Here is a 13,702-nt window from a genome sequence, read left to right as displayed (position 1 = left end):
GGCTGCCATAAATACAGATCATTGACAACAGGTTTTGCTTGTGATTTCAACAGAGAATGGTAACACTTGAAGAGGAGAAGGCCAACACCTGCAACAACTGTGGCGAGTTATGTCCAGGGTTTTCTGCCCATTATTGGCGGTAAGTGATGGATTGTTTCACTGCTGTAAGCAACAGGTTCTGTGTTCAACAGAACATCGGCTGGGTTGCTTTGTTCCCAGCGTGAATGTACTACCAGTTTCAAGTGGCACGCAAATCAACACACTATTCCAAAGAGAGCAACAACCAGTTTGCCCCGGGGTGAAACAGCCATTCGCCTTTGGGATATCAGCGATATTGTGCTTTGGAATTTTGTGCATTCGCAGACTCAGGACGCCAGCAAAGGCTTCTGCCCGTGGCCTTGTCCAAAAGATTAGATAGGCATTTAAGATACGGTACGGATGTATCAGGGGTCAAACGTAAGAGATACTCCTTTATAAAGTCCCACAAGGAAAGCACGCTCCTGTATATTTCTTGTTCATTTTGCCGATAGGCAGGGATGACAGAATTTCGTGTTGGTGAAATCAACATTGAACAATAGTTAAGCTAATTTTACGGCCTCTTATTCTTTTTATTGTTGTAATTGGCATTAAAAGGTCTTGATTCTTAGGCATATTTACTGAAGGCTCTTTCACCGAAGTTGCGTTTCGAAAGGCGCGGATTGATTTCAATGTTTATTAGCGAGCAAGAGGCTTGAGTACGGTGGTCTCGGATCGATGCTTGAGACACTCGCGGCTGTTTGTTTAGTATCGTTTGATCATTCATCCATCGCAGTGGTGCACCCACGCTATTGAAACCCGCTGTCTTGTACATTTAGCTCTTGCTTAAAACCTGACATGAATCGGAAGAATTGTTGAGAATAAAGAGATCTTTTAATTAAGACAAATGTGTTTACCAGACGCCGCAGATTTTAGATTTAGGCGGACGGATCAGGGCTTCGGCCATTTTCCGAATTCTAACACAGTCGGAAGGAGGGCTACGCGGTGAACCAAACTGTCAATTTCCGACAAGAGGGTGGGAATTCACTTGTTATTTTGAACTCCTCTTTGACAAAACAAGGATATACCGAAAAAGCATCAAACCGAAACTACCAGCGAGATCCGTGCTCGAAATTTGACGCAGTATTTTCACACGGTGGCGGTGTGTGATACTTCGATTATAAACACGAGTGAATATGCTATTTAATGACTGGTAATCTCGTAACAGCAGTCTTGAGTTTCGTTTAGTACTTCCTCGCCCGGAAGCTACTTGGCTCGCGCCGCTGAGAAATTCCATCTGTTAACCCTGGTCCTGGGGTACGCTCACGCGCGCGGCTCTAACAAATGGCGGACAGAACGCCTTCTTTGCCGCCAGAAATTTCTTTAATTACCGCGAGCGGCATCACGAAACGGAGAGAGAGCGAGCAAGAAGATATCGAGCACACAGTGAAGGATATACCTTCTCAAAAACGTCGCCGTTCCAAAAATCCTTCACTTCCTCCAAGCTATACAAAGAGTTGATTCTTGTTTTCGTTCTCTGTTGTAACTGACATTTTTAGTTGGGAAAAATGTCGCTCTAGCTGAGTTTTCGCGCACACATGGCTGGAAGCTGTTGTGTTTTATTTATCTGGGCCGTATTAAAAAGGTGTTTTGCTACATCTGTTTATTCTCTGATCCGAAAGATGAAAGAACACGTCGCACACAAGAAAAAAATGCTGGTCGTTTTCCCCGAGGGCATAGTATCATCAGCTAGATCTTTGACCCGCCTGATTCGAAGTGACAAATTCTCGCGATTCTGAAAATTTCTTTCCTAGCATTTTTGGGTGGAGAATTATACAGGGTAAGAGAAACCACGATGTGTTTCACTTCTCCATGTGACTGAAAATTTTCTTCATTTTCGTTTAATTACGGTTCATGTGATCTGGGCATTTCCTCTTTTAGTGAGCCACATCCAATCTTATCATGCTGTCAAAAACACGTTGAAGTCGAAAAACATTGTCATTTGGGAGCACATTAAAAAGTAATTAAGAGTTAAACGTCACTGGCTCTTTTTCATTAAAACGCAAAATTTCATAAGGTGGCAATACCTCAGTTCGCACCAAAACAATACGAGGCTATGGCCAGAAATTGTTTTTGAAATTGATATTTGTACTGCATTGAATGTTAGTGCCTCGCTCGACCGCCACATGCAAACATGACAAATTCTGAAGTCAGGTTTTGGTTTGCGTTTTAAAAAGTGCAGAAATCCTTTCACAGACGACATGGAAATCCTAATCCCGTAAACCCATTTTCGTGGAAGTGGCCGAAAGCGATAAACTATTACTTATGGCACTGTTGTTATGACAAAGATAATGAATTTTCACTTATTTCAAGTTTTATCTTCACAGAGATTACAATACAAATGATCAATTGTTTTTATTAAATTACCAAGAGTTTTAAAGGAATGTTTCTTTGTATATTTCGTTGCCAAGTGTGTGGTCTCCTATTTTAACAAAAGTGTAAAATAAAGAAAAGGTAAAACAGCAATGTCAAGATGTGTTGAACCTTTAAGAATTATATTAAATCTCGAGATCGGTTTTGCGTTTTAACGCAGCGGTTTTCTTCCAAATCGGCTTTGGTTAACCTTTTAAGTGGCAGATCTTCTCGAAAATGTTAGCTTTTTTAAAATGAGCAAAATATTGACAACCCTCGAGCTTTCAAAAGGTGGAAATATATATCTACTGACAAGCTGAATAAATCGACGTGACTTGAATATTGTTTCGTCTTACGTGTGAAACATCTGTTTTTTCTATTCCCACAAAGGATAATTTTTTAAGCAATTACTGTTTCTTATCTTTGCGAATAAAAAAGTATCTTTTCTCTTGAATTATTAATGCCTCGCTGTTTGTTGCGTGTTTATTTATTGATGTTTTCTGTTTGTATATTTGTAATCAAGCCACCCAAGTTGTATTTTTTCAGTTACAAGGAAAAGAAATATTGCTTTGTTCATTGCTCACATACAACTAAAGTATAGCACATGTTATTTTAGTACAGACATGCAATATATTTGAATACAGCCCTTGTGAATTTGAAAAATTAACCCGATCTTTAGGGTAAACGTCTTACAGGTCGAAGGGTAGAACTTATTCTTGTTACAAAAAAAAAAAAAAAAAAAAAATACGTTCAGTGATTTAAAACAATTTTCTCCGGATAAACCTAAAAGTTAAACTTTGCACTTCGCAATTTTTGTTCTTCGTATCCCTAGCAGTAGCAAAGGACTTCCAGCTACAAATTAAAATAATTCATTTTAAAACAGCTGTACTCAGAGGCGTCTTCAAGCTTAGGCTATATTTGACCTAAGGTCTTTTTAACAAGTTAAGGATAGATTAACTTAAAAATAGAACTAACAATATACAGTAGATTAAATATCCTAGCTACTGTTTTGTTTTACAGGCCAGCAATAAAATTTTGTAGGTTTAATTGGCTTTATCGATGTTTAAGTTTGTTTCAAATGGTAATTTATCTGTTTATGCAGATATAGGTGCGAAGAGGTTTTTCAAGTAAGTGAGACAGTGCAGTTGCATATGGCATGTTTTATGCTTTGTGGTAGTATGTCTTTGATTAATTTGCATATTTCTTGGGCACGTCTAGGCTTGTTGACTTTATCAAATCAACACATTTCCCATTTCAAAACTTATCAGCCAACCAACATATGTTTGGTGCAGTATTAGGTTGATTCCAGTACAAAGCTTGATTAAAGTAAGACCAAAAAAGAATAGACGCTTTAATTTGTTGCCTGGCTTTTAAGCTTACAAAAGCAAATTATTTCTCTTAGATTGATTTGCTTGACACGTACAAATATCCTCTGTCAAGCAATTAGCAGGCACTGAACGGACATGTCTAGATATTCAATATTTTACTAGGATACATGAAATTTTAGAAGGAACATCACTTCACAGAGTTAGTCAAAAACAGGGAGACCTCTTCTGGAGATCATTCTAGGCTCTCATTAAGTTTTAAACAGTACAAGGCTAATTGCCAGAGGTAGGTAGTATGGGAAGTAATAGTTGATAATTATGTGCCTGCGTTAACATTAAATGTAGGCCGGCTTTGCAGCTTCTCAACAAAAGAAGCCATGTTTCAGCCAGTTTGCAGCACTTATCAACGAGAACGCTTAACATTTACTTGATTTTTATTGGAAAATTCCTTAGTATTTGTAATTTTCAATCTACTATCTGATGAAACTCAAGTAAATATTTTCTGGATAAATGTAATTTAACTTATTCATGATGTTTCCAGTCTTGCTTTGTTATCGATTGAATAAAATTCTTATTGAACCACAGGAAAATTTGTCAGCACTGCAAGTGCCCACGAGAAGATCATAACATTATTGTAGATGACGCCAGGGCAGGACGCAGTGTATTCTTAGGAGATGTAAACTATTCTGGATTTCCAAGTGATGATGATAGTGGTTGTGCTTTAGATGAATACGCATGGGTGCCGCCTGGATTAAATGCTGAGCAGGTGGGTGAAGACAACAAAAAATCTTTGTTGCCAAAAGAATATAAATTTTCTGAACCTTACCCTTGCAAAATCAACAGTCATGCAATCTTGGACTTATGACATATGCATAGTTATATGTTTTGAGTTTGTGGATCTTTAACTGTGGGTCATTTAGGTGAAAAGCTGTTGTCCAATGTTATTTGATTTTTTCCAAATTTTATCAAATTTGTTTTTCAAGCAATCTTATCAGGTGGAAGCTCAAATTAAATAATAATGCCCTGAAAAGGTAACTAGTTTTGGTATGTCCTATTGAGGTTATGGTTTATTAAAGTATTTTGGGGAACATACTTATTTTCAGCTTGTGGGGGATATTCTCTTTGTCAGGATATTCTCTTTGTCCAACCTTGTATTGTGCATGATTATCATTTATAGTTGTTTTGATCATGGTATATTGAGACCTACACTAAATAACTGTCATGGAGTTTTGTTGGCCTAAAGAATAGCAAACACAAATTACGCCCTTATCGGATAATAAATGGTTAAATTGTTTCTCTTAAAACCTTTACAAGACTGGACTTAGGGCATTCTTTTTGGGATTAACAAATATACACAAGCTAAAAGAAGAAAGCCAATGGTGAACTACATTACCCACTATTTAGGTACATGCCTACATGAGTTCGTTACCAGAAGAAAAGGTTCCATACATTGACAGCCATGGAGAAAGATACCGCAACAAGCAGATCATTGTCCAACTTCCACCCTACGATAGTGAGGCAAGGTTCTGTAATGGCCTGACTGATGAGGAAAAAAAAGAACTCCGGATCTTCGTGGCACTGAGGAAAAGAGATGCTCTAGACAGAGGGATGGTGAAGCAGATACCAGATGTATCTGAAGGTTACAGTTGCAGAGAGGTGAGAATATCGGCATTTTAACTTTTGATGGCTTTATGGTAAAATTCATGGTGATTTAGGTGGCTTAAGTTCTCATATTTGGCCTTTTTTGCGCCTTTTCTTCACAGCAGACACCTTGATTAAAACAATGATATCTTTTCATTCAGGTGTATGTTGATTGTTGTCAGCAGCTTGGGTAGGTGGCAGGTACAGGGGAGAACGTCGGACCCCTCTCTCTTTTCCCCTATATAGATTGGTACTGGAAGGAACTCTTTAAAAGAACCTAGGGTCTGTTAGTAGGACTTTAATAATATAGAAAACTGATGTTTTCTTGCAGTGTGGTGATCGCGTCTGCCCTGGATCCATGGCAGTGTTTGCTCCAAGAGCTGGTCAGAACACAAGTTGGCATGCTGCTTGCTTTGTCTGCTGTGTATGCAAAGAGCTTTTGGTGGATTTAATCTACTGCTACAAGGATGGCAGGATTTTTTGTGGTAGACACCATGCAGAAACATTGAGGCCCAGATGTGCTGCATGTGATGAGGTGTGTAAGCCAGACCTTGGTTTGAGAAAGTTTTACATTACATTTATATTCACACTATACCAGAACAATTTTTGTCACATAAAAAGTACTTTTCAGTATGTTTTTTTGGGGTATAGTGGGAACATCCTAAAAAAGTGAAATAACAGGCAGAATGGTCATGTTCTCAACAAAGAAGAGGAAAATTTGAAGGAAGTTACAAAGAAGATTAAAAAAAAGGCACAGAAATAGTGACACCCAGAGAATGCTTATTGAAGAAACAGCGTAATATTTTAACTTCTATTAATTTTGTACCAATGTTGTGTTCAAATGCATGTGACAATCTAAAATTGAACCATAGATTTCAGGGCTGCAAATAACTAACGGGCATGCGCCGGTCACGTTGTCCGGTCAAACATGTTTTTGCTCGGACACTACCCGTTTTTGGCCGGTCAAATTTTGACAGTCGTAACTTTTGCGATGGTGAACCCAGATTGCACAGTAATCCTTTTATAACTAAAAAACAACTGAATCCAAGTCGGTTTAGCAATAAAAATTACAAGTTAATAGTTTTAATACTCTTTATTGCAGAAGCAGCCTCGCATTCAATACGTGAAACGGTTACGCAAGATACAACCGCAATTGTCCGTTTTACTTTACATCTGCCAAAATCACTTATAATTAAATATTACACTTTGGCAATCGCCACATCATTTCTACAACTGAACCTAAAGTACTGTAAAATGTGTAGAATATTTGAAAGCTGAAGGGTTCAATCGATCTCTTAACTACTTTGAAAAAAGAAGCTAACTGAAATGTAAACATAAACATGAAACACTTAACTTTAATTCATATCGTCTTAGGGTTTCGAGCTTCGGCAGCACTGTATGTAATTGTATTAAATGCCTTTCTTCCGTTAAGAAGAATCCCTATCAGACAACCTTATTCTTCCACTTTTTGTGTTATACGCTCCATTTTTGAGTTACATTGAGTGATGAAATCACCAGAAAGTTTTTAGTAAGTAACCAAGCATGTTTTGCCAGTGTTTTGCAGGGTGTGCCGGAAGTAACGTGTGGTTTGTTCGCGTTTCGCACTTTGCAGCAAATGCTACGTGGAGTATTCTCGGTGCAACGAGATTATTCTTCGTGAGGGTGCTTTCCGATCATTCAATCAATCGAACAATCAATCACTTTATTTAAGAGTCAGTCATGGTTTCTAGCCTAAGGTAAAACCCTCTACTAATTGGGAACACTTAAAGTAAATAAAATAACGGAAGACACGATGATTTGCGGTCGCGACAGGGTTAGGGCTTGATGACATCGTCGAAAATTGCGACTACCGGGAATTTATCGACCACTAATTTATCTAGTTTTATATTCGTTTTTTCTTTCTTTCGGAAACATGAACGTTGTCCCTCGTGATAATCAAATAGTTAAAAATTAAAATTTCTCTGAACGAGTCGGTAAAGGACTGGACAAGATGTCCGGCAATCCAAGGATTTGTCCGGTCAATACCCAATTTTGACCGGACATTGTCCATTGACCGGCCGTTATTTGCATCCCTGGATTTAGACATTTTTGTCTTTCCTTGATATGGATTTCAGTTGTGTAAATAGCCTTTTCTTTTTGTTTTACCATGTATTTCATCAGATTATCTTTGCTGAGCAGTGTACCGAAGCAGAAGACAGATCCTGGCATGTGAGCCATTTCTGCTGTTTTGAATGTGACTGTCCCCTTGGAGGTATGCGGTATATAATGAAGGACGGAAACCCATTTTGTTGCCACTGTTTCAAGTCAATGTATGCAGAATTTTGTGATGCTTGTGGCGAGCCAATCGACCCAGATGCAAGTCAAATGGAGCACAACGGACAACACTGGCATGCAACAGACAGTTGTTTTTGTTGTTACAATTGCCGCAAATCTCTCCTTGGACAGCCTTTTCTACCTAAGAATGGAGAGATTTATTGTTCTCCAGAGTGCAGTCGTGGAGTGCCTGTAATGTACCACGAGAATGAGCATTTTTCCCATTTACAATCAGATGTTGACAAAAGTAAACACTACAATGTCCATGAATGCACTTCTGATCTTGGTACTCTTGAGTCAGACTATGTGACTTCTAGCACCCCATCAGCTTCAGGTGGACTGAGTGCCCCATATGAGCCTAGCACTGATGGTGACAGTATTGGGCGGTATTCAGGCATTTTAACTCATCATCGGATTGGACATTTTGACAGACAATGCCTCAATGATGCTCCAGTTGGAATCTCTCATAGAGGATTGTCTCAAACTATGTTTGGCGCTATTGAATCTTCAGGATACTCAACTGACGTGTTTGACAGTGTCAGTGCCCAAGGTGGCAATTATGGTGGTTTTGATTTTGATAATGACAGATTTCACAGGGTAGAAAATTTCCAGGAGGTTTCAAGGGGGAGACAAGCAGTTGACAATGTTGAAAGATCATACGGGGTCCAAATGTATGACAGCATAAACACTTGTGACTTTATAAGAGCAACTCCAGTGGACAACGAATCTACAAGGGATAGCAACTACGGAACTATTGAGAAGGATAGCAACTATGGCACAGAGACCTCATCAGCCAGTCACGACTCGCACAAAAATCGTAAGCATGTCAAGGGGAAGGAGAGACATACCTCTGGATATGCATCTGACTACTGTTCAAGGACATCCAAAAATTCAGGACATCACACAAAAGCAAGGCAAATTAAATACTATGACATTGACACTGAGGACTTTATTAATTCAAAGTGTTACTTTAGCGAAGGTGAAAACTCAAGGCCATTGTCAAGATCTTTGGAAAGTCTGACATGGAGGCCAATCTCTATCCCCCCTCCACGGCGCAATCACAGGAGAACTTCTTCAGGAACATACATATCAGCAAGAAAGGAACACATGATGAATAGGAATTTCTCTGCGCCTAAGGAAACTAAATCCCGAGGCAGTCATCATAGCCAATCAAAGTCATCGCAGTTGCCTTGGGAAGATCCTTTTGCAAATCCAGTGGATAAAAACAAATCAAAGCCTATCAGACGCCCAAGGATTGCTTACACAGAGGATGGTTTCATTGAAAAGCCTCAACCGCAAATTGTCAAGACCACTGATGCAGCCAAAAAGCAGAAGTCAGGCAAGAGTAAGCAGAACTGCTTGGTACAGTAATAGGCGCTTAAAGTTGGAACATTTTAAACCAGGAAAATTTTACATCATGAGGCTTGTTGAATAGTACATGGCATGTTAAAGTGACTGAATGAAAACACATAGCTAGGGTAGCATGTAAAGTTATTATAGAGCTGCTGTATAAGTGTAAGGCTTTTCAACGTAGAAAGTTTGTATATTGTAGTTTGGTTTGTTACAATTTTGTTTGTTGTTAAGAGGCAAGGAGCCTTCACCAGTATGAAAAAGGAAAGATAAAAAGTTGACTTGTTTTCTTATACTAAGATAATTACAATAATAATATTAAGGAACTTGAAATGCAAATTAAATTCCTCATCTCATTTCTAGCAGTAAGATAAAAAAAACCATTAATATATGACAATTTGCAGAGAGAAATTTTATTTATCGATATTATTGTTACTGTGCAATGCATTGACAACAGAACTGAGTTATGTTTGGCATCATTAAGCAGGTTTGTTAGATTAGTATTGTACTGTAACATACACAAGCTGTTCTCATCTTCAGTACAAGTTGCATACATTGAGTATTGACAGTTCAGAATATTAAATTTTACCTAAATCATTGTAAAAACAGTTCAAAGCAAAACAGCTACCAAAATAAAAATTCCTATGAAACAGTAAAAATAGGTGCAAATGGATAATTACAAAACATTGCACTCACACCACTTTAAATTTCAACTAAAAAATGTTCATTCAAGGCTCTGGCATATATACACATTAATCTTGACAATTTCCTGAACTCATTTAGCAATGAAAAGCTACAAGACGAAAAAAAAAGGCCAATATTTGGCAGTAAATTGCTTTTGAATTAAATATTGTTGTGTTCTTGTTTGGGTTGTTCAACCACAGAAAGTTTACTGTTTTAATGACTATATGACTTTGCTTACATGAACTTTTTCAGTTTTCATTTTCTCGCAAGGTTTTGGTTTAAGTTAACTTGTTTTGAAGATCACTTTCATACATTTTCAACCATATATCAAACTTGACAACAGTAGATTGCATTTTAGTGGAAGCAAAGTGATTATTTTAATAGTTATTTCTGGCAGTCAGTGTTGAGTGTGATTCTCGAGTTTATAGAATACTTTGTTTTGGTAAGCGCAAAGTGAAAAGGGAGCTTGTGACACATCTGCTGATGTCAGGAGATATTAGCCTCCCATTCAGTCATTTTGGGTAATACAACTACCTGAAAATTGACCGGATGGGACACTGTGGATTTATGGATAATCCATTGATCTATCAATAATAATTAAACAAACACTTCACTTTCAGGAGCAGTAATATAAGCTGTTAGAAATCAACTGTTACAGGCCCATGAATTATGTGAGATTTATTTACCCGTTCTTTTCCATAAATAATTTGCATTAGTTGTCATACGGTCCATTACATTTTCACTTCAGTTGGGCTTGTTACTTTTTCAGTGTGTTTAGTTACTCTATGGCTGTTTCTAAACAATGCTATTAATAATATATAAGTTTAAAGTGCTGAATTACCAGCTTTTGACAGTTGCAGTAAGGATGAATGAAAGTTCATGCATTTTTTGCTGGCTTAAGAATAAACCATTGACATTAAATTTGCTGCACATGTGCTTGTCTTAATTTTGAAGTTTTTTAATGTGGTTAAGAGGTAGAGGTGCAGTGAAACAGTTACGCACCAATCAATTTCAACCCACCCCTTCCGAGCATTTTTCCACTTTCCGTGCTCAGGGAGTTGGGAATTTGAACTTAACCTGGTCAGGGTTGAGAATTTGAACCTCCTTTTTGTCAGAAAGAGAGAAAAATTTTGTTGATTTTGTGACATACATTGCAGTTTTATCAGGCACAAAAAAAACCCAGAGTAAAATGATTTATTGATTCTGTAGCCGGGGCAGGGGGGATGCTGAAGTTTCAAATTGATCAGCGCATTGGTACATCGGATATCAGATCTAAAGGCGAATAAAATAATACATGTATTTACTTAATTAGGGGATGACCATCATAGTTATGTATGCAGCTTAAGCAGTTGTGAAGAGAAAGCCTGAAAAAATTCAGGCTTCAACAGAATTTAAACACTGGTGCAGTGCCCTACCAACTGAGCTTCTGGGCCAACTCTAAGCTGGTTAAGCAATGGTCATTTATTTATTCATTCTTTCTTCCTCAATTTCATCTGTCACTTTCACCTCATCACCTCAACGGGTATATCACGAATTCACAACTCCCAGTTGGCTTGATAGCTCAGTTGGTGATGGAGCACTACACTGGTATAGCAGTCCCAAAGGCCCGTTCAAGCCTGAATTTTTTCAGGCTTTCTTTTCAGTTGCGTAAATAACTGCGATGATCATTCACTTTCCATTACTTCATTCGAAATTCAAATGTATGAATTTAATAAAATATAACATCCTTTGAAGTTGATCGCCCTCGCGGAAATCACAGAGAGCCACAATATAAGCTTACTAGTTACTCATTCCCCCCAATATGACTTCTTAAAAATAAGCACACGAATCTAGTAAATAAACAATCCATTTCTTTTGCATGCCACTGCAAAAATGCAAAGAGTAAGAACGCGAATTTTCTGATACACGTAAGTTTCCATTAAGCTCAAGTTAAACCACGTGGCAACGATTGTTGTAAGACAAGACATTGCTAGATGTGTTGTTTTCGTCTTTCTTCTCCCTGATTGGCAACTTCAAGCAATTTCCAGGAAACGCATTCAAATCAAACATTGTAGAAATTTACATGTAAGAGCAAAGATCTGGGAAATCCTGGTTCAATTCCTACCTTCCTGAACTCGCACGTTCTTCGTACGGACCAAAAACTGTAAATTTTCTCTCAGCAACCAGCCACCCATCGTCTTTCCCTACACCTTGTGTGGCGTCTGGTTCATTTCCTCCATTGTAATGGATATTCCAGGTACAAATTACCAAAAGCAACAAAGGAAAGATAAATAAACTGCGACTAAGTAGAAACATAAGCACAAACCCGAGAAAAACAAAAGGCAAACAACTCCGGAAACAATCACTGGACTTGCCCAGGCTCGCCCAGGCACGCCTGACTTTTCCCGCCACAATGACGCTTGCCGCGCGCGTTCCCATGGTCCCCTTCTCTCTTCGAGGGAAGGAAGTTAGAGGACCCTGAGAACGAGGTTGTTAGCAGAGCGTTTCTTCCTGACAAGTTTCTGGTATTTCGTGTACATTACTTGCAAAAAATTTCGTACGTTAAAATTTCGGAAGTTTAATTTTCGGACACTTTTTCCCTCATTTCAGACAATTTTCGGACAAAAATGTCGGACACTGCGCTGAAACATGCCTAAAGTAAATTTACGACTAAAACATGAATTAGACTGAAATAAAATCTGTGAAAATGATAGTTTTACTGTACCTTCAAGGTTTTACAGCCGGATACACCAACGAGAAAATAATGGAATTTATCTAGGCTTTTGTCTTTCATAAAAGAAACACATATTTTCCTTTCCAGTGATAAAAAGAACGACTGAGCAAAGCCGCCTAATCCGAATTCTAGCCATATCATGTATATTGGCTTTGAATATGTGATGCCGTCGCCCAGAAACTACTTTTAAAGTTTTATACCATACTGTAACAATTTCGGACGCTTAAAAATTTCGGACGGTTTTATTTTCGAACACTATTTTTGTCCGAAATTAAAATGGTCCGAAATTTTTTGCAAGTAATGTAGTTGGCTTGTTTCGCATCCCCGAGAGAAACTGCCAAGAAATACAAAAGGAAAAGCCTCTGCTCTGTTCCAGCAAGGAAATCATTCTCTCGTTTCGAAATTTGGAAAATCGGGCCTAAAACATCGTAAATCGAAAAATGTGGACTGATAAAACTCTTGAATTGCAGCTAAATAGTTTGTAGTATCGAGTGGCAGGCCACGTTTGGACATGGAATGCAGCACTCCACAAAATGCCGTTTTTTGTAAATGGTAGGTGCCATTTTGAAAGAACTTGAAAGATCGACAAAACCAGTTTTTCAATTTGGTAAATTTAATTTCCTCCCTGCCCTAGCTGCCAGTTCCGATAGAATTCTAGAAAAAAAAGCCAAAAAAATTTACCGGCCGGAAACCACATCCATGGCTGACCGGACGCGGTAACAAGACCTCAAAAAAAAAAAAAAAAATCTCCCAGCCAGGGAATTCGAAAAGAAAACATAATCATGATACACCATAGGGTCCAGAGAAATTTATTAATATTTTGATGTTATACGAAACCGTTCTCTTCGAACGGCTAGCTACCCTGCTAATCACCAAACCCTTCGAACGTCCTCGCCTTGGACGTTTTCTTGCACCTGGACATACCACAAAAGACGTACGTACACCAGAGCCATACAAATGTAATTAGAGAAGATCGAAGGATATGGAAGCAGAAAAGAGTTAGGATTTACAAGGAACAATTTTGGTAATTTGTATTTTACAAAGCAAAAATTTTGTCGTTAACAACGAGAGATATTAGAAGACGGAAACACTTCTAAATTTGGGTGTGGCTGGAGGTTCAAATTTCCACATTCATAGACTTGCCGCAAGTTGACTTCTTTAATGGCACCGAAAGAGAGCATCGCGATCGACGGAGTCGCGAGGCGAGAAGGGCTCAACTTCTTATTGAGCTGAATTCCACGAAGACGAA

General features: G+C 38.3%; 1 protein-coding gene across 4 annotated transcripts in view; it reads left to right on the top strand.

The window, feature by feature from the left end:
* The window catches only part of LOC146471731 (prickle planar cell polarity protein 3-A-like), a 24,252-nt gene extending 13,582 nt beyond the window's left edge, over positions 1-10,670 (top strand). For 3 of the 4 annotated variants that reach the window (XM_085120237.1, XM_085120238.1, XM_085120239.1), the window contains exons 2-6: positions 54-139; positions 4,338-4,518; positions 5,157-5,408; positions 5,725-5,928; positions 7,554-10,670. In XM_085120237.1, the coding sequence (XP_084976363.1) occupies positions 54-139; positions 4,338-4,518; positions 5,157-5,408; positions 5,725-5,928; positions 7,554-9,077 (2,247 nt within the window). In that variant the 3' untranslated portion in view covers positions 9,078-10,670. Of the gene's footprint in view, positions 1-53; positions 140-4,080; positions 4,244-4,337; positions 4,519-5,156; positions 5,409-5,724; positions 5,929-7,553 lie in introns of those variants that run through there. The other variant, XM_085120240.1, reaches the window with a different exon arrangement.
* The last annotated feature ends 3,032 nt before the right edge of the window (positions 10,671-13,702 follow it).

This window comes from Pavona decussata, unplaced genomic scaffold, assembly GCF_977016875.1.
Source record: "Pavona decussata unplaced genomic scaffold, jaPavDecu1.1 SCAFFOLD_102, whole genome shotgun sequence".
Classification (NCBI taxonomy): Eukaryota; Metazoa; Cnidaria; class Anthozoa; order Scleractinia; family Agariciidae; genus Pavona; species Pavona decussata.
The sequence above is the reverse complement of the archived record's forward strand: the minus strand, read 5'-3'. Positions and strand labels throughout refer to the sequence as shown.